The 24,448-nt window shown below is 38.2% G+C and overlaps 1 protein-coding gene across 1 annotated transcript; it reads left to right on the top strand.

Annotated features, from left to right (window-relative positions):
* The first annotated feature begins 9,786 nt into the window (after positions 1–9,786).
* LOC139699049 (lysosome-associated membrane glycoprotein 1-like) lies at positions 9,787–17,235 on the top strand. The gene is made up of 5 exons (XM_071598052.1): positions 9,787–9,871; positions 12,598–12,794; positions 15,336–15,573; positions 15,941–16,120; positions 16,773–17,235. Exons 1-5 carry the CDS (start codon positions 9,787–9,789, stop codon positions 16,907–16,909), a joined length of 837 nt encoding a protein of 278 aa, XP_071454153.1. The 3' UTR covers positions 16,910–17,235.
* The last annotated feature ends 7,213 nt before the right edge of the window (positions 17,236–24,448 follow it).

Below are 24,448 nucleotides of genomic sequence, written 5' to 3'. Positions count from 1 at the left end.
CAAATCGGCACAGAATACCTTCACATAATACCTGTAACACTAGAAAAATATTTGAGTAGATTAAAGCAAACTAAACTAAAAATGTTAAACCTTATCCCCGCTCTTTGTGCATGAGGACGCGAATTATCCCTATCGACCGAGGTTTCCCCATTTTTACCTAAATGCCCAATCGCTTTCTCTATTAATTGCACCATGTACCATTTATATCGTAAGCTCTTGTGTTACGCTAAAGGCATCAATGATTATTTTTATCCCATTCCTTTGTATTTCAAATTAGGGGCTGTTACTGTTGAGGCTCTGAGAAGTAAAATGCTTGGCAACTATCGTCGAGCGCTATACTTTGGAATGCATTGGTCTGATATCTCGACATGCGTTTATGGGGAAAAATGGGTGATGGTTGAGAGCCGTGTCATATTTTACTTTCATTACTTCAACACAATCATATTTCATTTCTTGGGTTCTTTGCACGCGGTCAAGTCGTCAATAGTTCTCCCGATTCAGTCAATGTGACACTCGTGAGTTGCAGTTAGTTCTGCGTGGAAATGCCCCAGAGAACCCCATGTGGTCATGATTTAGAATATGGCGTAAGCTAGATATTAGGAAAAAATGGCAGTAGTTGCACCAACTGTGTAAAAGATGATTCAGTTTTCTTTCCAAGGTTTTGCGTGGAAGGTCAGTCTTTTAAAATTTTCGCTGCACGTGAAATTTTGTTGTTGTTATTTTATCTCTATTTAGATCAACCTTGCTCGTTGTGAATATATTGGATAAAGAAAAGTGTTTGACGACAACTGTTTTCCTGTAATAAAATGCTATGGACCAATGAGCAGAACTGCGGTATGCATTCCTCAGCCTCCACGTCCATGTCGTTGAGGTTGGGGATGTGCCCGTAATTCAAAGAATGTCCATGCCAAAAATGCTCAGCGACTGTAATTCTTGCCATCAAATGAAAACTTGTTTCACACTAAGACTACTGACCAGTGTGACGGAATTCTATTTTTTTACTGCATCTGAAGCCAATGATCTCATTCATTCTTCGTTATTTCCTTACGTACACAAATTATTTCAATTTAATACCGTGAAAAAACAAGCTAGAAAGGTGTTAAGTATGCAAATTCTTGATTGTATGTACACATTTGCCTTCTCTATGAGAAAAATGTTACGCTTACGTCAGATTCATTACAATATACATTTCAAATAAAGAGGATAATTCATCGCTTGAAGTATAGAAATGTAGTCTTCTCGGGTCAGGGGTTCCATAATGGCCGTTTCGATGCACGAGTCGAGAAATCTTCATCAAGCAATTACGACGCTGGGAAATCACCGGATCTTATAGAAATGTAGGTTATTTATGAATATTTTCATTTATATCTGTAAACTTATAGTGTAATAAAAACTCTGAGACTCTTCTACATGATGACTTTGGTTCTTATAAATGTTTTCTTGAACTCACGATAATTGTCGGATTAAAAAAAAATACATCAAAAGCATATCATCGACTGCAAAAAAATGCATTAATCTCAAAAACTCATGTACTCGTATTTCCAGGGCATTTATTATTATTAGGTAATCTACCTGTAAAGGTAGTTTTATGGATGGACACAACTACAAAAGAAATATTTCGTGGCTCCTAACAAAGCACAAAATCCAAAAATCCAGCATCCTGCTCTACATCAGGTCCCTCTTCATCTCTGAGTATTTCTTACCTCCCTTCATCCCGTCCAACATCCCTATCCTGTTCCTACCCTTTCATCGTTTTCCTAACATTCTCCCCTCTATTACAGTCTTCAACATCCTACTACCGGTCAATATGTCCTTCATCCGTTTTTCCTGCCTCCATAGGACTTCTCCCAACAAACTCCTCTCTTCGCCCACTATACCAAGTACTTCCTCATTTGTTTTCTTCTCAGTCCATTTCACCTCCTCCATTCTTCTCCACACCCACATTTCAAAATCTACGTCCATCCTCCTTCTTCAATGACCTTGTTTCCGCGCCGTACATAGCTACGCTCCGTATCAATATCATTAATATTTCCATGGCTTATAATTTACCCTAAATTAATGAGCTTTAGAGATATTTTTGAAAGCATAATACAATCTTGTAGAAGTAGTCTGATGTGTATTCACCCCCTGCCACACACCCTATCGGTGGCTTGCAGGGTACTAAATATCAAAAATATTATCAAAATTAGTAAACTCACGTTTTGACGTAATGTCACGGTGGGAATAAAGGCGATCCGTTATAACGTTGGTAATTTTATTTCCACGATTCCAAATATGTTAACGTTCAAGTGGTCAAAGGGTATAAGGCACACGAAAGGTAGTCCTAGTAGCTTCTGTTTCTTCGTGAGGCGGCTGCAAAACGCGTCTGGCCCCTGTTGAGTCACCATTTCAGCGATGGCGTCACATAAAAAAATCTATCGAAAAAAAAACGAGAAAAAAGTTCAATATACATAACAATAAAATACGATAGAGACAAGTAAAAGGTGATTCCTGGTAACCACGGGGCTCGGTCCACTGGGCCGCGTGTAGTGCCCGCCAACGGGAGACGCAAGGCCTTCATCCCACGCATTCCTTGCAAAGCGAAATCGACAGGCGCAGCACAAGAGGCACAACTGAGGACCGGATAAATATGAATTGTAATGCTCGGACGATGTTGAAAATTAGAAAATATGAAGCGGGAGATGGAGAGAGGAAATTTACTCGGAAGCATTTTAGGGCTGTACGAGGTGGTAATATGGAAGGATGGTGGAAATAATTGGAAAGATAATTATATAATAATCTGCAGCGGAGAGCGAAAGAGACAGCGAGAGATAGCCATAGTATTGAACAAACACGTAGAAAGAAGCATGATAAACACGGAGCATACAGGTAGGAGTGATAGAATATATTTAGAAGAAGTAAAATGTTATCAATGTTATTCAATTAAAATTTTACCAATGGCCATTATTCCGGTCTACATTCCACATAGGGAGTTCAAAGTAGGCAGGGTAAAACTATGAATTGGAAGAAAGGATTGCGAGAATTCCTGGAAGAAAATATTAGGTAGTGATAAGGGTTGGAACGCGACGGTGGGCGAAGAAATAGAATGAAGTAGGTTAAGAAACTACGGTTTAAGAATATGAAACGGCATTGAGAAAAAAGGAATAGAGTTCTGCAGGATACAGGATCTTAATTTACCCTTGGTTTAGACACCACAATAGGTGTAGATATACATGGAAAATGCACGGGGATTCAGAAAGATATCGGTTAGACACAATTAGGTTAGGTATAGATTTAGGAGCAGCGGGATTAATTTGCAGTTTCCCGGGAGCGGATGCGGATTCAGATAATATGTACCAACGAAGTTTACCGTCACATTCAAAATGGTAAACCAAGGATCCTTAAGAAAAGAGTATCAGAAGGTTGCAGAGAAAATAATTGGCGAGGGAAGGGAGCCCCGTGCAATATGTAGAAGAAAAATGAATACATGTCAAAAAAGTGATACCAAAAGCGATCAATTTTTGGAGAACAGCAATTCCCTCCCGAACACCAACTGCATCGGAAACAACGAGGAAACGCATACGGGGAATATGTGGACAAGCTAACAAAAAATTAGGATTTATTAGAAGAGTACCGGGTAAATGTGATGAAATGGCCAAAGAGAAATGTTATCTTTCGCTGGTTAACTCTCATTTAGAATATGCTTATATGGGTGTATGGGATCCTCAAAAAGTTGGATTAATTGCCGAATTGGATTGCGTGCAGCGTATAGGAACTAGATTTGTAAAACGTTGTTATGATAAACTTAGTAGCGTGTCCAAAATATTAGAGCAGCTAGCCTGGGAATCACTCACGGAGTGAAGTTTACATTACAGATTAAATTTTTGCATTAATTGGAAGGAGGTCTTCTTAGCGATAATGTTGAAAATGTGTTATAAGACCCATCTTACTACGGTAGGAGGGATCATTCCAATAAAATTAGAGAGATTAAGTAAGGAACGGATAGATTTCAGATGTATTTTCTCCCACGAACGATAAGGAATCAGAAGAATCCCTGCTGTCCGCCCGCGCTAGGAGGGAAAGGTGTTTTAAGTCAAAATTAGTCTGATATGTAATCAATCCCAGCTAAACACCTTAACGGTGGCTTGCAGGGTATTAAATAAATCAAAATAAAACTATTCAAAGAGAAGCTCACCGTTTCGTAAATAACTGTTGCTAACGATCAGAAAACCTCACATTGTTGTTATTGGATGGCCTTGGTTCGGAGACGGAAACAATATCTCAGACGCGACAAACTTTTAGAAAATTTTATACCACTCATGCTTAATGCTGACACGGGAGGAGAGTCCTTCGAGGGTAAAAGGCGAGTACGTCAAGACGGAGATAATGCCGAGAATTGTAAGAGGCGGCGGGATCACATTGGGAAGTAAAAGGAGATTGACAGCAGAATCTATTGATGTACGTAAAGAACTTGTGGGTAAGAGCTTTTAAGTGCAGTAATATTCTGTCTCTGGGTTCATCGAAAACCTACCCCAACTCCGTAGATTACCGCCGATCACTGCGTAATGGTCTCCTATTATTGCTGTAATGACTGTTGACCTAGCACCCCCTACCACACACCTTCGTGGCGGCTTGCAGGTCAGGATGTAGATGCTAGCTGCTTTTTCCGTAAGGTGGACTGTATGACGTAACCTGAACTCGAATTTTAACGTTAATTGCAACGTTAACCCGAATTTCCGTAGGCTAACACCACGCACAACCTCTAAACCAGTCATCGATGCCTCCTGTGCGTCTAGAAAGCGGCGAACACCGAAGTTCTTAGTTAATGAAAAAATACATAATGTTACTCAAGGATAAGGCATTGGATTCAATTAGAGGAATGAATGCGAAGAGGGACTTCGCAAGTTGAAGTTGAAGCTACTGATTTCACAATTACTTCGCATTACTCGAGCTGGATACTTGCACAAAACAGCTTCCAGTGATAGTAGGCGAATGTAAAATCATTCTCTCCCATTGTTTAAGAATCACAAACACTATTACGGAATCACCCTTTCAATTCGTGTTATCTGTCAATTCACTGAGTGTTATCGAGCGGAGATGAGCACTTAACAAACCTCAGATAACGAATTGAGCAAGTTAATTTTCCGAATATCCGCAGGCGCGCAGCTTGGCGCAGGTTCCCAAGGCCACCGGTGCCTCCAATCACCGGGGCATAGAAATACGCGAGTCGTCATCTATGTCACCCCCTCACTCATCCGTCATCTACTCGTATGTCCCCCTCCTTCCACTTCCGATGAAAATGTGATGCTTTGATTATGAAGATTCCATCGATTCAGGTTGACATCCCTGTGATGAAAATAATGTTGATACCAAAGAAAAGTGTGTGCCGATTCACGCTGATGCAATTTCTTTCTTTTTGATTCCCTCAGGGGATCTGGATGGTGCGGTGGCTAACGTACAGGCTTCCCACCGAGAGGAATCGGGTTCAAATCCTGGAGATAACAAATATTTTTCAGTGGTATCTCAATCCCTACCTGAGGTATTTTGTGGAGATCACTTTGAGTGAGTACGACGTCGGATGGGGCGTTAAACTGGGGGGAACCCCTTGGCGCCTTTTGACAAGAGCAGGATAATGCCGACTCTGGGTTTCTCTCCACCCTTCCCTTTCTATCCATTCCTAATGGCGCAAATGAGCTTAGCTGTCGGTCGCCTCCAATACAAACTACTACTACTAATTTGCCCCGGCGATCTGCGTGACGAGCGTTCTGCGTTTCCACTCAATCGTAGCTCCTGAGATGGACAGGCCCGATGTATGCGACCGTGGCTCGGACATCTGAATTTCGATTGTCATCTGCTTTGAAATAAGCGTTCTAATTTTTCATACGTTTTATGAAGTAAAGAAGGGAACACCGAATTGATCAAGAATAACGTGGATGCTGCAGCGAGATCATTAATTTTGATTTATCGAAAAAAGCGAAGAAATCTAATTGATGGCGTGCTTACTTTATTAACCTATGAAGTTGGCGTAATTCATTGTTTAAGGAAGAAATGCATGAAGGACGTCCGCTGAAAGTAACATTACAATTCAGTTTCCGAACAGCTTCGGCTATAGGGATGCTATAGATTGCGTGGCCTATTGCTTGGTGCGCTTTTTGTCCTTGGTATCCTGATTTGTAGTTGGGTAGTTAGCAGTTTTTTTGAGGAGGCGACCGACAGCTGAGGTCATTTGCGCCATTAGGGATGGATGGGAAAGGAAGGGTGGAGAGAAACCCGGCGTCGGCCTACTCTTGTCGAAAGGCGCCAAGGGGTCCGCAGTTTAACGTCCCATCCGGCAGACGTACTCACTCTAAGTGCTCTCCATAAAGCACCTCAAGTAGGGATCGGGATAACACTGAAAACTAGTTTGTTTAAAGTGCTTTCTGTAAGTTCAAAATAAAGTGATTGACCAACTTGTTTCTCTTTCAGACCTGAATCCCTAAAATTATAATTACTTAGTCTTTCTGAATTTTTTTTATAGCCGTACAATTGGTGTATAATGATTTTAAGTACACTTGAGAGCAGGACAATCTATCACGTGTCATCTTTATTTAATCCATGAAAATTTATTCAATATTTCGAAAGCGAGCTTTAGTTTTCACCTGGAAAAATTCAAACGTTTACGCCTCAAGGTTGATCTACTGTTTTATATTTTTCGAGAAATAAATGCCATCTAATACCAGATAAAAATTTATTGATGCTTCATAAAATTTGCTGATACATTGATAAACGCTTCATCAGTGACTCTTATACTTCGAAATATGACCTGACATTAGCGGCAACCATTCACAAGACTTCTCATAAGAAATTCATCTGCATCTTCAAACTAGTTATAAGTTCGTGGAATATAATAGTCGCTGGGAACCTTCGAAAACCTTCTAACTCAAAAAGATGGATTACCTTGAATTAAATCATTCAATTCATTCTTTACAATAATAGCAATAATCCAGGTTATCCCTCAAGGAAGATAAACTAGCACCCTAACTGCACAATCCTTGTGACGAACTAGCCGACTAACCAGAGGGCCTTCGAATCAAATTCTCTTCGTTAGTCCCCAGAAGAGGAATCCAGCTCCAATACGTGATAGGCATGTTTTACAGCGTCGCATTTGAATTGCCTTGGCAAAGACCTTTTTTATTCTCCGAACGCTACTGATAAAACGCCACTGTGATCTTCATTAATCCTATTTTACTCACCACAAGGACCCAAGGGGCTGAGTCGCGTCAGTTAAGAAACCACTTAAGCTCCATACGAAACTCAAAACGGCGTCCTTGGGATTGTATTCGAGTGCGTTCTTTCCCAAAACCTACTCAAAAATCACGATTGGGATATGGTATAAGGCATCGGAACACGTTGAAAACGCAGTCAAGCACAGCAGTGATACTACTACTGAAAACTGCAATGGGTTAGGATATCCATTCTCCCTCTTCTCCTTGATGTATTTCACCCACCCGCCTCTGAAGTTGCTAATATGACCAACCCCATCGATACCTATGAAAAGATAACGGCAACTACAAGTACGTCCTGACCGACGAAAGAGGTCACGATCATTTGACTTACAGTGACATTCACTCGCACTCCCTGATTTTTTTCCAGGGGTAAATTTTCAATGCATTAATCTTCCAGGCAGTTACATTTCTTAGAAACGCATTTAATGTCGTTTTCAAAGCATAAGGACACTGTCACATTTCTCCGGATAGAAGCGTCCTAGTAGTAGTAGTATTTAGGGGAGGAGACCGACTGCTGAGGTCACTTGCACCTTAGGGGATGGACAGGAAAGGATGAAGGGTAGGGAAAAACCCGGCGTCGGCATTAGCCTACTCTTTACGAAAGGCGCCAAGGGGTCTACGGCTTAACGTCCCATCCGACGGACGGCGTACTTACTCGCAGTGCCCTCCACAAAGCACCTCAAGTAGGGAACGAGATACCTCTGAAAAATATTCAACACCCTCGGGATTTGAACCCGGGCCCTCTGAGTGGGAAGCTAGTACGTTAGTCCCCGCACCATCTTGATCCCCTAGAAGCGTCCTAAAAGTAATCATAGTATTAAGTAAAAATGTAATCAATTGATGACAATGGTTTAAAATACGCTTGTAACCAAAACATCTCTCCCTTTCAATCATAGTCCCCCTGGGGAGTAGGAGGAACATCCAAAAGGAAATGATTAACTATATGGTTTATTTATATGTGATTCGAAGAAATATCCCTTTGTAAGAAATGTATTTATTTATTTAGCCTTCATTCGAAAACAGCACTTTTTGGCCTTTGCATATGACTATTAACAGTGAAAACAATGGAGACGATTAGAAACGCTCAAGCCCTAGGTGTAGAAAAATCCACCTAGGCGGCAATCAAACCCGCGACCCTTGGATTGGCAGACGAAGACGTTACCCTGCCTCCCAAGATTATCCAGCTACAACCATGAATATTGATTATTCTAGCAGTGCTGGACTTATTTCTACCTTGAGTCATCTAATTTCTAGAAAATAATTACGAAAACGTTATGCATGCACACACGGTAGTATCTACAGGAAATTTAGCAAATTAAGACAAGTAGTTAGTTCTCCCTTACAGTCCATACACATGCGTTTTTAGTGCAATAACAAATGAACTACGTTCTAATAGAAAGTCACTTATCTCCTTTTCATATCATCATAACAATCTTATCATAATCACAACGATATTTCAAGATGCGCCAAGCGCATGAATCTTGAACCGAACTCGGCAGAATTCAGTCCACAAGGTTTACCGGCTCGGGAAATATTTTTCTGCTTAGAATTCCACCTTACCTACTATACCCTGCGATCTTCATAACTAGGCTACATATATTCCTTATACTTCATATCTAAATCCATCTTTAAGAATATGTTTTCAAACGATTTTGATTGACTTGGAAATCTGAAAAGTGTTCTATTTGTCCCACGCCCTATCTCAACATGCAAATATCAGGAATAACAGAATTCCTATGTAAATTAAAAATATTTTTTTCATGTAATCATGAGTATACATGTGCCCACAACGATCCGACCTTTTGTGATTTTGAGTTGGCAAGAACTAGGGATGATGATGAATTCCTAGTTTAATGGCAAGTTTATCATCATAGGCCCTGCGGAAGCCTACACCTTACGAAGCCGAAAACGAAGTTCCAAGGGGTTTGAATGTAGAGAACAATTTATAGCCATTGTGTATAAGATTCGCATATTAAATCAATTGCCTTGGACGGAATGCACGCTTAATCGTTAACTTCACGCATTCCGGGCTGAGGCGTTAAATGAGGCCGATAAAACACGAAAATAAAAGCGCGATATCTGCTCACATTCCTAGTAACTCACCCACGCCCCCCCACCCCCTCTTGCCCTTCTACGACGAGATAAAACCAAAGATAGTGGGAGGACGTGTTGAAACTACAGGTGAGAGAAAGCTAAATGAGGACTGAGGTTCGATTGAATTGGGAAAGGGTGACCGATGAATCTCTCCCTGTCCCCCACTCTCCAAAATCAGGACGAAGCATTGTTCGGTGGCGCTATCGGTGAGAGAATATGCGGTAGGAGGAGGGTGTACGATCGGGAAGAAGATGAGGAAGCTCCAACGGTCGAACTCCCATCAACAGTCAGATGACAGGACTTATCCTGAAGGAAGGAAGCCGCATGGCGGGAGTAGAGGCAACCGACAGTTGAAGATCGCCTCGAGGAGACGCTCACGTCATTTGCTATTGCCTTGTGCGCTGCTTTTCGCTCGTTTTCGCCAGTTAGAGTGAACCCTTGGTGTAAGATGGACAGAGGCTACGCTCACCGAACGTCCTTTGCTATCTTCGCCGCCCTGACGACCATCACCTCATTCCCTCCACCGCTTTCAGGTAAGTAAGCTTCAAAGTGCAATAGAATCAATCGGTACGTGCCCGTAATTGAATAGCATACGGGTCTTATAAGCCCGTCATTATGTCGCGAAGAATTTTGAAATGCCTAAATGATTTGCGGGTGCCTTGGTCTCACAGTAAGATTGGTATCATGAAATTCACAGTTCAGCTGATGGGGACATCCAAATTAGAAATTGACAACATTGGGGGTATTTTTTCGCTGTGTGCTACTATTCAGCAAAATCAAATAATTCACGAAGAAAATTACTGAATTATCGAGTGAATTCTGCTGCTCTTGGATTATCTCGACTGCAATCAGGTCAGAATTATTTAACCTGCGTCGTCAAACTGTCATCCGCGTCTGCTAAAAATGTATGGTTCATAAGCGAATTGGACATCCAAAAAATATGGCTTTGATTAGCTATGCGCTAGCGTTATTTCTAAATTATTATTATCAAGTAATCTACCGATTGAGGAGGACAAACCTACAAAAAAAATGTAATTGTTAAATTTTAATAGCATATTGCTATTGAATCAAAATCGCGTAATATCTTTAGTGTAGTTATAAATTATAATTCCATAATTTAATTAATGACACTAAAAGTTTCAAACTTGCTTTTCTCAAACATGAATAGAAATGACAGCACCACTTTCCTTCTCAGTAACTATTATTTTGAGCTAGCACTCGTTGGAGATAAGTTTATTTTACCGTGGAAGTTTAGTATTGACGAAAGAACGTCTTCTTTTTAAAGGTGCGAATGGCTCCGGATCCACAAGAAGTAGATAATGATAGGTATCGCAGCATCCCGATATCGAACCTTGCGTGTAGCTCTCAAGTCGCGTAAGACGGAGCAAAGAAGAGAAGTCGCGTGAGATGGTTACAAATTTACACGTACCTAGTTTTCTATTCATGCGAGTGCGAAAAAAGAAGTGGCAGAGCAAAAGAGTGCAATGAATGAGAACGTTCATATGTAATAAGGAAATACAGTACCCAAGTGTGTCCATTTGAATAATGTCCTCTTTTGATTTCCATTAATTTAGTTTAGGCCTCCTGGTTTTTTTGGCCACATAAATCTCCCAGTGACCTTTCATTAGCATGGCTTATATGGAGAATGAATTTAGAATAATTAGAAAGGCATGGTTCTCATTTTTCTTGAACAAGCAACTTTTTGAACCGGTTTCCTTATTATCTGTTACAATATGTTTGACAATGGCCTTTAATGCGAGTTTGGAACTTGTCGAGCGCACTCGTGAGTACACCGAGAAGGGGAGAGCCTAAGGCCAACGTTGCCACTTCTCTGTAAGAGCTAAGCCTTCAGGAACCCTGAGTGGGTTGAAAGGGGACCCCGGAAAGGTAGACCATCGCCCTCTATAAACTATAGATAACATGAATACATCCCCACCCTTTCAAGCTTAAGATTTATGGTTTACTCTTCTCTAAAAGTAGTGATAGGCGGGCACTCAGAGGACCGGCAAGGAATAAGGAATACAAATAATAATCTCGATTCAAGTTTGACTGCAAGGGTAGGAAAAATATCTTGGAAACTATTGAATATCATTGTAATTTTTTTACACTCCTCCATATCACATTTCATTCATCATATTCAAACTAATTTCATATAAAAAGGTCGCAAAAGCATTTTGTATGATTAAACTCGTGTATACATCTGTTCATTTTATAGACAATTCCTATCTTAATCCTAACACGTTTCAAAATAAATGTACTAGTTTTTACATTGAAGAATCCAAAGGCCAAGCGAATAACTCAGAATCACCTTCGTTATCCTCATTTTCATCGTCGCCATCAATATCACCATTATCACTTTCAGTTTGTCGTATAACGATGGGTTTGATAGCTATGCCTGGTGCTACGTTTTTTTTTTCGAAATCATCGCATTGAGGTATTTTTACCCTTGTGATCTGCTCGATTCCCCTTCCCCACCTCTCCTGTGTTCGTCCTTTGCGTGCTCCTTTCCCATTTCCTTAATTCTATTTCCATGTGAATGAATATTTGTTCGCTATATGGTGGGATTTAGTGTTTGAATGTGTATGTATATATGTGTGTGTGTGTGTGTATATATATATATATGTGTGTATATATATATATATATATATATATATATATATATATATATATATATATATATATATAATATTGTTATATATATTTATTTATTTATTACAATTAGTCTCACTTGAAGGCCTCTGAGAGGGCCGAAAGCTAAAACAATTTACCGTGTGAGTGTCCTTTTAAATGTTGCTGTTCTATTGTGCTGTCCCATTATTGTGCCGCTCGTGTGAGTTTTTCGTACAATCGGAAACAGTGTGAGTAGGGATGGAATAATTAAGGAAGACTACCGGCCATCCACTGTGCGTTTATACATCCTATCATCATCTTTACTTTAATACGAAGAGCCAGATTCACTCTTTTCTCCTTGCTCACACAATACGCAATCACATTTGGCAACATTTCGCTAGGGAGAGGCGAAAGTTGAAGCACCTGCATTTTAATCTTGCAATGCCCTGCCCGCCTAATTGTTTATTGATTCCCGCAGTCATAAAACCAGGGCATTTACCTCTCCCTGCCCCTAAGTTGGAAACATATCTTGAACAGATAATAACTTCGAACATTGAATACTTTTTATCCTTACCTTCCGGACTTGACACCTTATCCTTCTTGGATGAATCTAGTAAATAACACATGGTCACATCTCATCTACCACCAGGAGCTGGATCAGACCCAGTGGAGTATACTGTGACCCACAAGACCTATGATGTCAAATGTCACATAGGTCGAACACATGTGGATTCCCCCACAGCCGTGAATTTCACTTACCCAGGAGGTGGTGGAAAGGGTGTGCCATGCATCAGAGCCACAATGGGGGTGCAGGTCAAGGTTGAGTACATGAACCTGGATAATGAGGTAGGTGATTTGATCAATGAAGTGTAAAAGACTATACCAAACAGGGTATGATTTGCCACAGCAGGACACATTTGCATTATAATACAGTTGAAACTGATACCTAGAACTCATAACAGGTGCTAACCAAAAGATCTCAGAATTTATTACAAAATAAAAAAAAAAAATTTTCCTAAGTGTAAAATTCATTTATTCTTGGGAGAGGATTTGTCAACAAAACAATACCAAAAGATTATACAGCACAAAATACAGGAGGAAAATTCAATTGGAAGTGTCCCGAAAGCATTCATAAGGTGAATAATACCATTAAGAATGAAGAAACAGCTTCATATGTGACATGGATGAGCTCATAATCATGATGCCTCATAGGTGAGATGGTAGTATATTATGAATTTATAGACCCAGTATTTTTGGATCATGGAAAGCAGCTTAGGTGCACAGTTTTGGTGAAGGGTATCATATCTCCTGGTAAAATTATATTGACTCCAAACTTATTAAATAACTCCTTGCAGTTTTAATATCATATACCACTGAACAAAAAGTTTTAACATATCATACACTTACAAAAAAATGGCTTCATCCTCTTCAAAGTCACCTTTGCTATATTACCTGTTTTAATTTAATCATGTTTTCATGAAATCTGGAGAGTTTCCCACTCTTTCCTCAAGATGAAATATCACAAGGTTGAGCTTAAAACCATCAAATGGAGGGAATTCAATGTCAATATGCCAGTAAATTTCTCACTGAAAATGTCTTCATTATAAACATCTGCTTGGACAATGAGCCATTAAACAATTTATGACTGACAAGAGTGAAAGAAGTATGAAATGATCGGGTGGTATTGAAAAAATATTGAAAGGAAGTTATGATTAAGAATGATCCATTGGTGTATATGGTGTATATATGCATCTATACCAGAATAATTACAAGCTCTGAAGCACTGCTGGATGTGTTTTCCATCAAACACTGCAGCGCATACTGCAAAATTTATCAAATTGTTCATCATTATGCATTTTCTTGTCTTTATGCACCAGCCAATCTCTGGTATCATTTTTATATTACTATATATTCTGTCAATACACTTTTCCTACTGTCATTTATAAAATTCAGGTTTTCAATGAGTGGTTAGCAAATGTAAACTGGGAAATAAAGAGGAATATGGTTGTTCTGAAATAGTAAAGCTATTAATTTGAATCATATTGATTAGTATTTATTTTTTATCTTGAAATTAGTATTTTTTTTTCAATTTCTAAAATGTTTATTCTGGTTCCATTCTCTGGCAAGGATAGAAATTTCTCCTCTCTACTTCAATGATCTTTCAACGAAGTAAGAAAGCTTTCTATTAGTAACTTATAGGTGAATCCAACAGTTTTTTCACATTATTCTATTTCAGAGCAAAAGCATTTTAAAATAAGATACATAATCATTGTGAAAATAGGAAATAAACATTTTAGTATTTAAGGGTTTGAAAAAAATTGAAATGAGATTTTTTTAACTCTCCTAACTCAGAATGCAACTCCAGACCTTAATGTATATGAGGATTCACAATTTGAAGCATTGGATTACCAATTACTATATTTTCCCATCAATATTGTGCGCATTATCTATACAAAAATGTTCATATGATCAAAAAAAAATGACTATGCGAGTTATGTTAAATGAAAATTGAAAAAATCCAAACATTTACATACAGGGTTCGTCTGGAAAATTAGTGTACTAAGCTCAGGAAAAAAAATTATTACACTTTTACATATCTTAAGCTAATATTCCTCAAAATAGGACCCTTGTGAGTCGATACACTTGTTCCAGCGGCGTTCCCATTCCTGGAACGCTCCCGCGAAGGCATCATCGGGAACCTCTCGAAGACTCGTCATCGACCTCTTCTCTGCCCTCCACGAACATCTTGTGCCACCGAAAGATCATGTTTCTGGACATGGCTGACTCCCCGTAAGCCTGGTTAATCATACCGACAGTTTCGGTAGACGATTTCCCAAGCTTTACCGCAAATTTGATGGAATAACGCTGCTCCAAAAACTTCGGCATCGCGTTCCGTGACGTGGGTCGAGCGTGGAGGTTCGCGTTAACAGAGCTCCTCACTACACCACAGCTCAGAGCCGACTGCCTTTTTCAGCGTCGCTTGCCAACATACCCCCCTCCAATCGCAGCCCATCAGAGCGGTGCTGGGCGCGCCCAGCCCAGGAGTCAGTACACTTATTTTCCGGACGAACCCTGTACCTATGTACACAATAATTTAAAGAAGTTTTGCAAAAATAAATTAGTCTGGATTCATGCCTTTCTAATTGCATTCTATTTTATACAGATCTGCTACTGTTACAGTTATTCATCTCAAAAATCCATGAGAAAAAGGGTGCGAGGTATCTATACAAATTCATGATAACTACTAAGTTCTAGATGTGTGTTATACATAAGGTGCACGTTACCGATGGGCAAATACGGTAATTTAGGTGGAATGAGGCTAACAATGTCCTGGCATTTGAAATCCTCAGTTTTCTTAGAACACACTTTCCAATTTCTATCTACAAGGACTTGACAACTTTTATAAACGTCCCACCTAATGCTCATGTAACTGGATCCTGTAAAAGCCCACAATGGATGGAATTAAGTTGGAAAGGAGTCAAAGGTAGCTCAAGAAGCTTAAAAATCCACGCCAATCCAAAAATATCATCATCCAAAGAGGATGATATTCATGAATACTTTGTCAATCAAGTATCATTGAGAATGGAAATTGATGAAGAGGTGTTCCCAAGAATGCTGCAACCTAGTGAGTAACATAACAAAAATGTTCCAATGAAACTCTAAATTAAAGTAATTTTGTTTTTAATCTAAGATTGAATAAATGAAAAACTCCAATAGCCATAAACTGTTCACCGCTATTGGAGTTTTTCATTTATTCAATAATACTTGCTGTAAGAGCTCAATTCAATCAATATTTTAATCTAAAAAAAAAAAATATATATATATATATATATACATATATACTTTTTTTTAATACTGTATTAAATGCAGGGTTGTGAAGCAAAAAGTGTTTTAACATCAAATAATCAATGCAAAAATAAATATTAGATGAAAATATTTAGCCGAAAATTATGAATGAATTTGAGTAATGTTCTTCCTATTACCGTACACAGTTGGAAATCTGACCGCTTTAGTGGAAAACGAGAAATATTTTGAAGTACCATTGAATAAATCTTTCAAGTGCCAGGAAGTTAAGTCAAAGCTAAAAACGAAGGACCCCATGGGCCCTATTACTGTTGTCTTCAAGGACGTACAATTTCAAACCTACATCAGCGGATCTACTTTTGCTGAAGGTATGAAGAAAATTAAACCTAAATCTTACCTCTTGAGCTAAGCATCTTTAAATTTTTTTTATCAGTATTTCAGTCTTGATTCAGTGATATATTGAGGAGACCAACAGTTTATGTAACTGTTTTACCTTAATTTTTCTTCACCAACTTACTGGACTATATTTGAAGCTAAAACTTTGTTCACCATTACTGATGAATTTCTTCAATATCAGTTACAAATATCAATTATGACTTAAAAGGTACGTTCAAGTTCTGAGGTGACTGATTTATTTATTGGGACTGGGAATAGATAGAATGATACGGATAAGCTCAAAATATGAGGTCACTCTTTATGAATGCAAATCATGTACCACTGCATTATACAGGGAACATGTTTGAATAACTGTGTTTAAAATGTTTTCAATACTTGAAATGCCATTGCTTAGAGCACAAGAATATTATGTAATTATTCATTTGCTCCAATCACATGGTTTAACACCCATCAAAATTCACTCTCAATAGAGTGAGTGATGTGGTGATGGTATTGGAATTTTGGTATCAAAATTTTAAAAAATCTATCATAAGAAGCTTAAAGTTTTTCTGGAGGATTTACTGGATTCTATTGCAAATTTTACATACTGTGTGTGTATCATGTTAATTATAATGATTATTTCAGAGATAATTTGCAAGCCTACACATGGCACAGATTATGTGGCTATTGGCATTGGATGCTTCCTTGGAGCAACAATTGTATCAGCATTAAGCAGCTATGCATTCTGCCAATGGTGGAGGAAGAGAGATCGAAGATCTTAGAACATTTGAGCGAGTGTACACGACTATGTAAGGATGAGATTTGGAAGAGGTTGTGGAAATCTTTCATCAAAGTGTGACTATGATAAGCAGACCACAAAAATGTAACGGAAAGACTAGCCGTATAAATATGGTTTGATTATAGGAATGAAATAGCATGCCTAAATTTTTCACATGGTTATCTTGAATCTTTACTTCAACAGAAATAATTAAATTTGTCTTTGTCTTATTTTAGCAGCAACTTGTTCTAGAAAAATTTGATACATATAATGTGCATTGCCCAGCAATGCATTCGAAAAAAGGATGTGTGTCATGCATTATTAAACAAATTAAGCAAATGCCATGTATTATTAAGCAGATTGCACATAAGGAACCAATGAAATTCAGTAAATTTTGCATAGAGATCCAATTTAATCTCGAAGGATACAACTTTCTTCTATTTTTGCCTGTAAAATCAAGCATGCCTTCAAAACCACCAATTAACCTTCCATTTATGAAAATGCTGCCGACAGCTACAACATTTGTGCAGTGTTTTTTTATGAGCAAATATTATTACTTCAAATAGATAAATGAAATTGATCCTGCTAAATCTTACATCTGAGCTCTTAAACGACCACTGGAAAAGTCCACTGAATGAAAAGTTCACTTGAGCTCCAGCTCTCAATGATTTTCATGTATATTTATTTCGTGCAATAGTCTCAACTGATGAGCACGCCCTCACTTCAGCCATCTTAGATATGCATCTTTTAATATGCACATTAAACAAACTAACATTTAGTTGTATAATCCTCGCCAACTTAAAAAGAAAACATTTTGGTATTTCAAAGTTAATATAAGACCAATCGTGTTATTCAACAAATGAGACATGGAAGCATTCCACTATCATCATGTTGGAGTAGTACTATCCTCATTGCAAATATTAATAAAACACTTGATTCAAGGATTGCGAAAAATGCTGAGAGAAGCTGTTCAATTCATAAAATTGCTACAAAGGGACTTAATACCCCCTAGCATTACTGTGTCTGGGATGGGTAAGTCTGGAGACTCGATACTGGGAATATCAGGGTCAATCCATTATCAAAGAAACCATAATTGTCAATCTGAAGGCTGGCTTGATAGGTGTGTAGCAGTACTCCATACTAACCCCCAGGGAATGTTTAATTTACACAATAGGGTCGGGGGACCAGTTCATTTTTGCTTTGTCACTTGCTGGTTCCCAAACATACCAGGTAAACAAAAAGATAGGGAGAAAATTATAATGCTGACAGTCTACTATAGATTCACCCAGATTAGTAATCGGGTCTTTCTGTCAGTAGCCATATAATTTTGCCCACTACTATATACTACACCAACAAAGTACAAAGGTATTAATCTAATGTAAATGTTCCTTTGATCATATCATTTGTGAAATCAATGAAATTCTCAAAATATCAAATTCCTATAATTTACATAGGCACGTCAGTTCAGTGATATCAGGGAAAATAGAGATATTCATGGATTTGTTTTTCCTTATCCATAGGCACAACAGGAAAGAGTAACACTGATACCTTTCAACATATGTATCTCATTTAACATACGTAACGTATTCCCCTCTTATGATGGCTGTCTGGTGTTCTCATGCCCTATCATCCACCTAGAGGTAGATTATGGCAAATTGTGTATCCATGCAGATATCGGTAAACCCAGGGGTGATCCCATGGTGCCTCAAGGCATAAAGAATTCACCAGAAACCTCACATTTTGACTTCCTAAGGGGCCAGTGGAAAATATATTTTAAATTTAGGTTGTAATAAAACTCAGGTTATGGTAAAAATATTTTTGAAGTGTATTTTGACATTTTGAATTAACATAAATACCATCAATTGCCATGTTAGGTAAACTGTCACAATTAATAAAAATAAAACTGTCTTCACAGTAAAAATGTTTCATTACAACCTCTCCTTAAAAGCAAAAGGGAGAATAACCCCTCGTTGCTGTAATTATATTTGACAAAAAATGCAGGAATACAGGTTAGTGATATTAGGGCAACAAACAAGATAAATCAATGCAGAGGTAGTTCTCGGGCTGGATTGCGTGAGAGACATTTTTGGCTCAACGTTTCTCTCCCGTTGCAGGGAGCGTCTTCAGGAGCGAAGTAATTTTTGCTGGCTGATCCGCCGGTATTTATACCCGGTTCTCGGTCCTTCCACTTTTTGACCGTTAACGGGCGTTGATGTTTGTGTTGGGGAGGGGGGGTATGGGTGGGGGTGGTAGGTTGCCTTTCTCTTTTTGACCGTTGATGACAGTTATACGAAGTACCATGCAGCTGCGGCGGAAGCTACGTTGGCCAGACTGGACGTGCTATAGAAACACGTATAAAAGAACACCGAACATCAGTAAAAAACAAACAATGGAAAACATCAGCCATTGCGGAGCACATCATGTCGGAGCCAGGACATAAAATAGACTTCGACAACACGAAAGTCCTAGTGAAGAAACAACATCTCTACTTCCCTAGGCTAATTCGTGAGTCTATTGAAATAGCGAAACAGCCACGGAATTTCAACCGAGACAACGGCTTCCACCTGCCAGATACCTGGAAACGCTTTTTGCGTGGGGGGGAAACTGTCACCAACGGTCAAAAAAAGAGAAAGGCAACCTACCACCCCCACCCATACCCCCGGTATTAACGGTCAAAAAGTGAAAGGACCGAGAACCGGGTATAAATACCGGCGGATCAGCCAGCATAAATTTACTTCGCTCCTGAAGATGCTCCCTGCAACGGGAGAGAAACGTTGAGCCAAAAATGTCTCTCACGCAGTCCAGCCCGAGAACTACCTCTGCATCTCTCAACAGCTGCGAAAGCCTACGATCTAAGATAAATCAATATTACACTTCTTTTACAGTTGCTTTACCTTGTTGAGTGCTGTGAATATGTATGCAAGTGTAAATTCTATAATAGAGATGAGCTCAGCACATACACTTCATTAACTTGTCTCCTTTCTAATGTTTTTGAGGATCCTATAAATGAAATGGTGCTGCTTATGTATCACAAGCACATTATAAACACTCTTGCCCCATGAAAGTTTGTGGAAATTCAATCATAGCCTGAAGCAAAACAATACCTGTTATTGTTGCTTTATTTGGCTATCTTATTACATTTATTTACAAAATTGGTCCACAAACGGCCCAAATTGTCTATTTGTAGTTAAATATATGAACAAAACAAAGGACTAACAACTTTCAATGAAAAACCATGAGATCAAAAGAGGGAATTAACTTGGAATGGAAAAGTGAGATATTCAAATTATCAAGGCCAGGTTTTAAAACATCTCATCAAACTGAAGGTCAATTGTAACCTCTGGTTAAGGCCAAAACCATTAAATGAAGACAAAGAAAGTTAAAAACAGACTGTGAAACACCTCAATAACTGACAGATGGGGTTACTATACTTGCAATGTCCACATTCACTTCTGAGCAGTCTTGTTTGATCATAAAATTGGATCTATCAGCAATTTCCGCATTAAATTAATGCTCATATTAACTAACAGTTGGATTTAATAAGCCATTAAAAAAACAAGCCTTAACATGTTAGAGGAAAACAAAAGTGGACCAGAATGTGGATTTGGTAAAAGGGAATAACAGAAAGAAGTCAAATGTTTGATTGCTGTAATTTGGGAGTTGGCATACCAAGACCTACATTTGGGTAGATCATTGTGTACTCTATAAGTAATAGGCAAAAATAGTTTAGGATAATCCGTAATAGTTAAATTCCTTAATGTTCTTTAAGTCTCAAGTTTTATAAATGAATTTTAAGCCAGATTTATCTATTAATATCAATACTTAAACAGAATATGTACATTTTATCATTAATTCAAAAAACTACAATTTAAAAGTGGCGAACAATGATAGCTCATTTCCTCTTTAGAGAAACTCCATAACTTCACCTCGACATTAAGTATGAACTACCAGTCATTGGAAGTATTTCGATGTCTGAGGGCACATAGGTGATGAAGAACATTTTTTTAAATTGTTTAGAATGGTCAAAAGACTATTTGCGTTTTTACACTAGCTATATTAGTCCTTGCAGGGAAAATGTGCTGAATATATTGTGGTTTGTAATCTTAATCCATGTAAAAATGTAGCAATAAATTTTTCTTGGCTTCAACCTCCAACTAGGCAACTTCCTCTAGATATGGAGTAATGTTCATCTTTATGAATGGTACAGATTCATGTTTCTCAACACTTTGGAAAGCACTGGAATACAGTATTTAGTTCTCCTTCGAGGTCAGTATGTATTGTTATGCAGACAAGGTAAAGAAATATTAAAGAAGATATCAGTTGTTGAAAGATATAAAGTAGAAAGAGATCATGAATTTTAATGATAAAATATCACATTAACCTTTGGCAAATAAAAATGCATGCTTATGCCAGCATTGGCCGGTATGAGGCCTATAGTTTGAGCAGGGTTTGAACAACTATCATATGTCTGATACCCCAACAATTACTCTGGTTATAAAATCTAAATTGAGGTTGAAAAAGAACCTTGGAATACCAATAACTTGTCTTTTTAAATAGTAATATATGATTGGCTGATTAATGCATGGGGGCCAGTTCATTTCCCTGTGCCACTTGCAATTTTCCCAGGAAGATCTGGCACTCAAAAAATCACACAGCTTGGGTGAAGCTGAGGGTGCCCAGAGGCATGCCCAGTTATTATACCTTGGCCCTAGGTTCAGTAGCCTGACACTCCCCCCTCATATTTATGTCTATCATAAGGTCATAAATGATTACATTTTGATCGGAAATGGAATACTGAATATTGTGATTATGGGGAGAATGCAGATTAGGTGTACAAAAAGGAGCATGTTGGATGGAATGGAGGGAGGTGGAATCTATGCAGAATGGAAGAACAGTTTAATGTTGCACGATGTGTCAGGTTGTTTTAGAGAACGCTAAGGAATGATATTCCGCCAATGTCCATCCTAAACCTACCTTTTACAGTAGACTACTATTTAATAATAAATGATTGTCCTCTTTATTTTATGACAGAAGCATCATAGTTTTCCTTAGTAGTTGTATCAAATTATTCATTTGGCAGTGATGGTAAAACTGATTCAATAACTTGCAAGATGTGCTCATTCAATACACTTGGAAAATCTAGGATACATTATGGTATGAGGACAAGTTGTGACCCCTATGAACTTAAAAGGAGGTAATAGCCTCGTGGGACACATTACCTATGGAGTTTTTCTTTGTCCACCCAAGAAAGTAGGAGAGTTGATTGAGTGAGGAACATAAGTTCTGCTCTTTTGTCGTAGTTTCACATTTTATGTGGATTCAAGGTGAATTAATTCATGGTTTTAACACAGACAGACAAACTTAAGTGCCCATAATCATTAAATATCTACATGCTCAAGAACTCCTGTATCGATACTAGTATAATACCACACCAGATAAGTAAATTGGAATAAATTATGTGATAATATGTAAATCAAGAATGCCAAGTGATTGGACCCTAGTGGATAAAAATTGAGGATCAATATTTATTTTGGAGGCAAGAAGCCACAAACTACACACAAATGCTGTAAGACCTTCTCATATTCTGAGACTGCATAAAAGGTAACATATTATTTTTTTTCATTTACTAGATACAAAAGTTTGAGACTTTGTCTCATGAGAAACTAGCTTAAACACATGCATGATTCATTTGTTGTAATTGGTTCAATCGAGTTGGCAGATTCTATGTTATGACATAAAATTTGATAACCAGCTAAATTTAATCTCATTTTTGACCAAGTTAAAGGACTTCTTGGAATGAATAGTAAAAAATTTATGTCAGCGCAGAATGTTTTTCAATGCATGATGAATCATTTAGGTTAGGAACTCAATTTTATGTTGTGAAATAATTTTATATCCTGTAATTTGAGTAATCAAGTAAATATTGCAAATACATAGCATTAAGAGGGAACTAAAGCTGTTACATAGAATACCTATTTCAACTGATCTCATCTCCCTTGAAATGTTTTGCATGTGGCTTGTGAGTAAAAACTATCGAGCATTTAGAACTATTGAACATTGTTTGGGCACAACAAATGCACAAACAAAATGGAGAGGCAAGTCATCTTTTTAATCAGATTTCACAAAGTACTAGGCAACACCTTCTAAACTACCACATTTATATCTTCGAAATTGACAAAGTAACATAAATAAAACTCCCTATTATTGCCTATTCATGGAAACCCTAGTATAGAATTCAGCCCCCACCGATTTCAGGAAAACTGTACAAAAATATTGCCTCACTTGATTCCACAATCTTTACTAATCCATAAGTACCTAGAAGAGTCCTTAGATCCTTTGGTAAACCAGACATCCTTTAAATCCTTTTCAAACCCTTCTCAAAATAATTTGGAGACCTTCAAGTGAAGACCTTCTGTGTCCATAAAGTATGTTGCCCCTGGGTGGATAAGTAATTTCTAGGAGGAGACACCTCGTACGCTCTGCAATACATTCTGCAGAGAAAGTAGTAGCAGATCCAGAATCATCCTTAACTGCATCAGTGTCAAAACCAGAAGAGTTGGAACCTGAATCGATTAACTGCCATGACTAATGGCGTTTTACTCTCAAAATCGGAATTGTTACCTCCATCTGTCAAACATTATGCAAATTGCGGCACTGGTTTTCCAGTCAATTATTTATGAATTTTTAAAGAGATGTTCCATTTTTAATTGTTTATGAATAATTAATTTAAAATTGTTGTTTTGTTGATAAAGATGAAAAGTTCATAAAGGTATTAATTAAATGTTTTGAGCAATCGAAAAAATATACGTAGTTTTTGCCCTTCATATCGTGATGCTCGTGGGAAATACTAAATATAAACATAACTTTAAAATTTGGCGTCCATAATGGGGTTTGGAATTGAATACTAAAAAAATATACCGTCTTGAACTTCGTAAAAAATGAAAAACCTATGCAGAATTTACGAACGCACTCGAAGTCGTTCAGATGAGCGCTGTATACCACGTAAAATACTAGGGTGACATTGTCGCATCGGATCTTATTTGTGAGAACACGAAGGGGCCCTAAAGAACATGGCATTCATCAGTATAGCTAGATTAAAAAGGGGGACCGGTTTTTATCCTGTGCCATGACCACTTTCACAGGAATATTGGTGCCAGAAAGTTCACACAGCTTTAGTGATGATGAGGTCGTCGCCTAAAGGAAACTGCCATAATAGAGCGAGGACCTTCTTTCTGTATCCCACTCTCTAAGCAGAGGCAACATACACTCATATTAAACCAGCCTTCGTGCACGAGGGCTGATAACCCAGCGCATGGGTACGAAACTAGCCTCGGGCTAGGGTGTTGGTCCAAATTGGATGGTTGACAACCCATGACCAACGCGAGCCCAATAAGTATACGGACAACTAATGAGGTCCGGAGAAAAACGGATGACACCTATAATCCCTGTAGTCGGGTTGAATTTAGTCAGCCGTACGAAGAACCTATCCTTTAAAATTCTCCAAACTATGACTAAAATATGGTAGTTCTATTGGCGTTCTAAA

Source organism: Hetaerina americana, unplaced genomic scaffold (assembly GCF_022747635.1).
Source record: "Hetaerina americana unplaced genomic scaffold, ioHetAmer1.1.p SCAF_9, whole genome shotgun sequence".
Classification (NCBI taxonomy): domain Eukaryota; kingdom Metazoa; phylum Arthropoda; class Insecta; order Odonata; family Calopterygidae; genus Hetaerina; species Hetaerina americana.
This window is presented reverse-complemented; position numbering and strand designations above follow the sequence as displayed.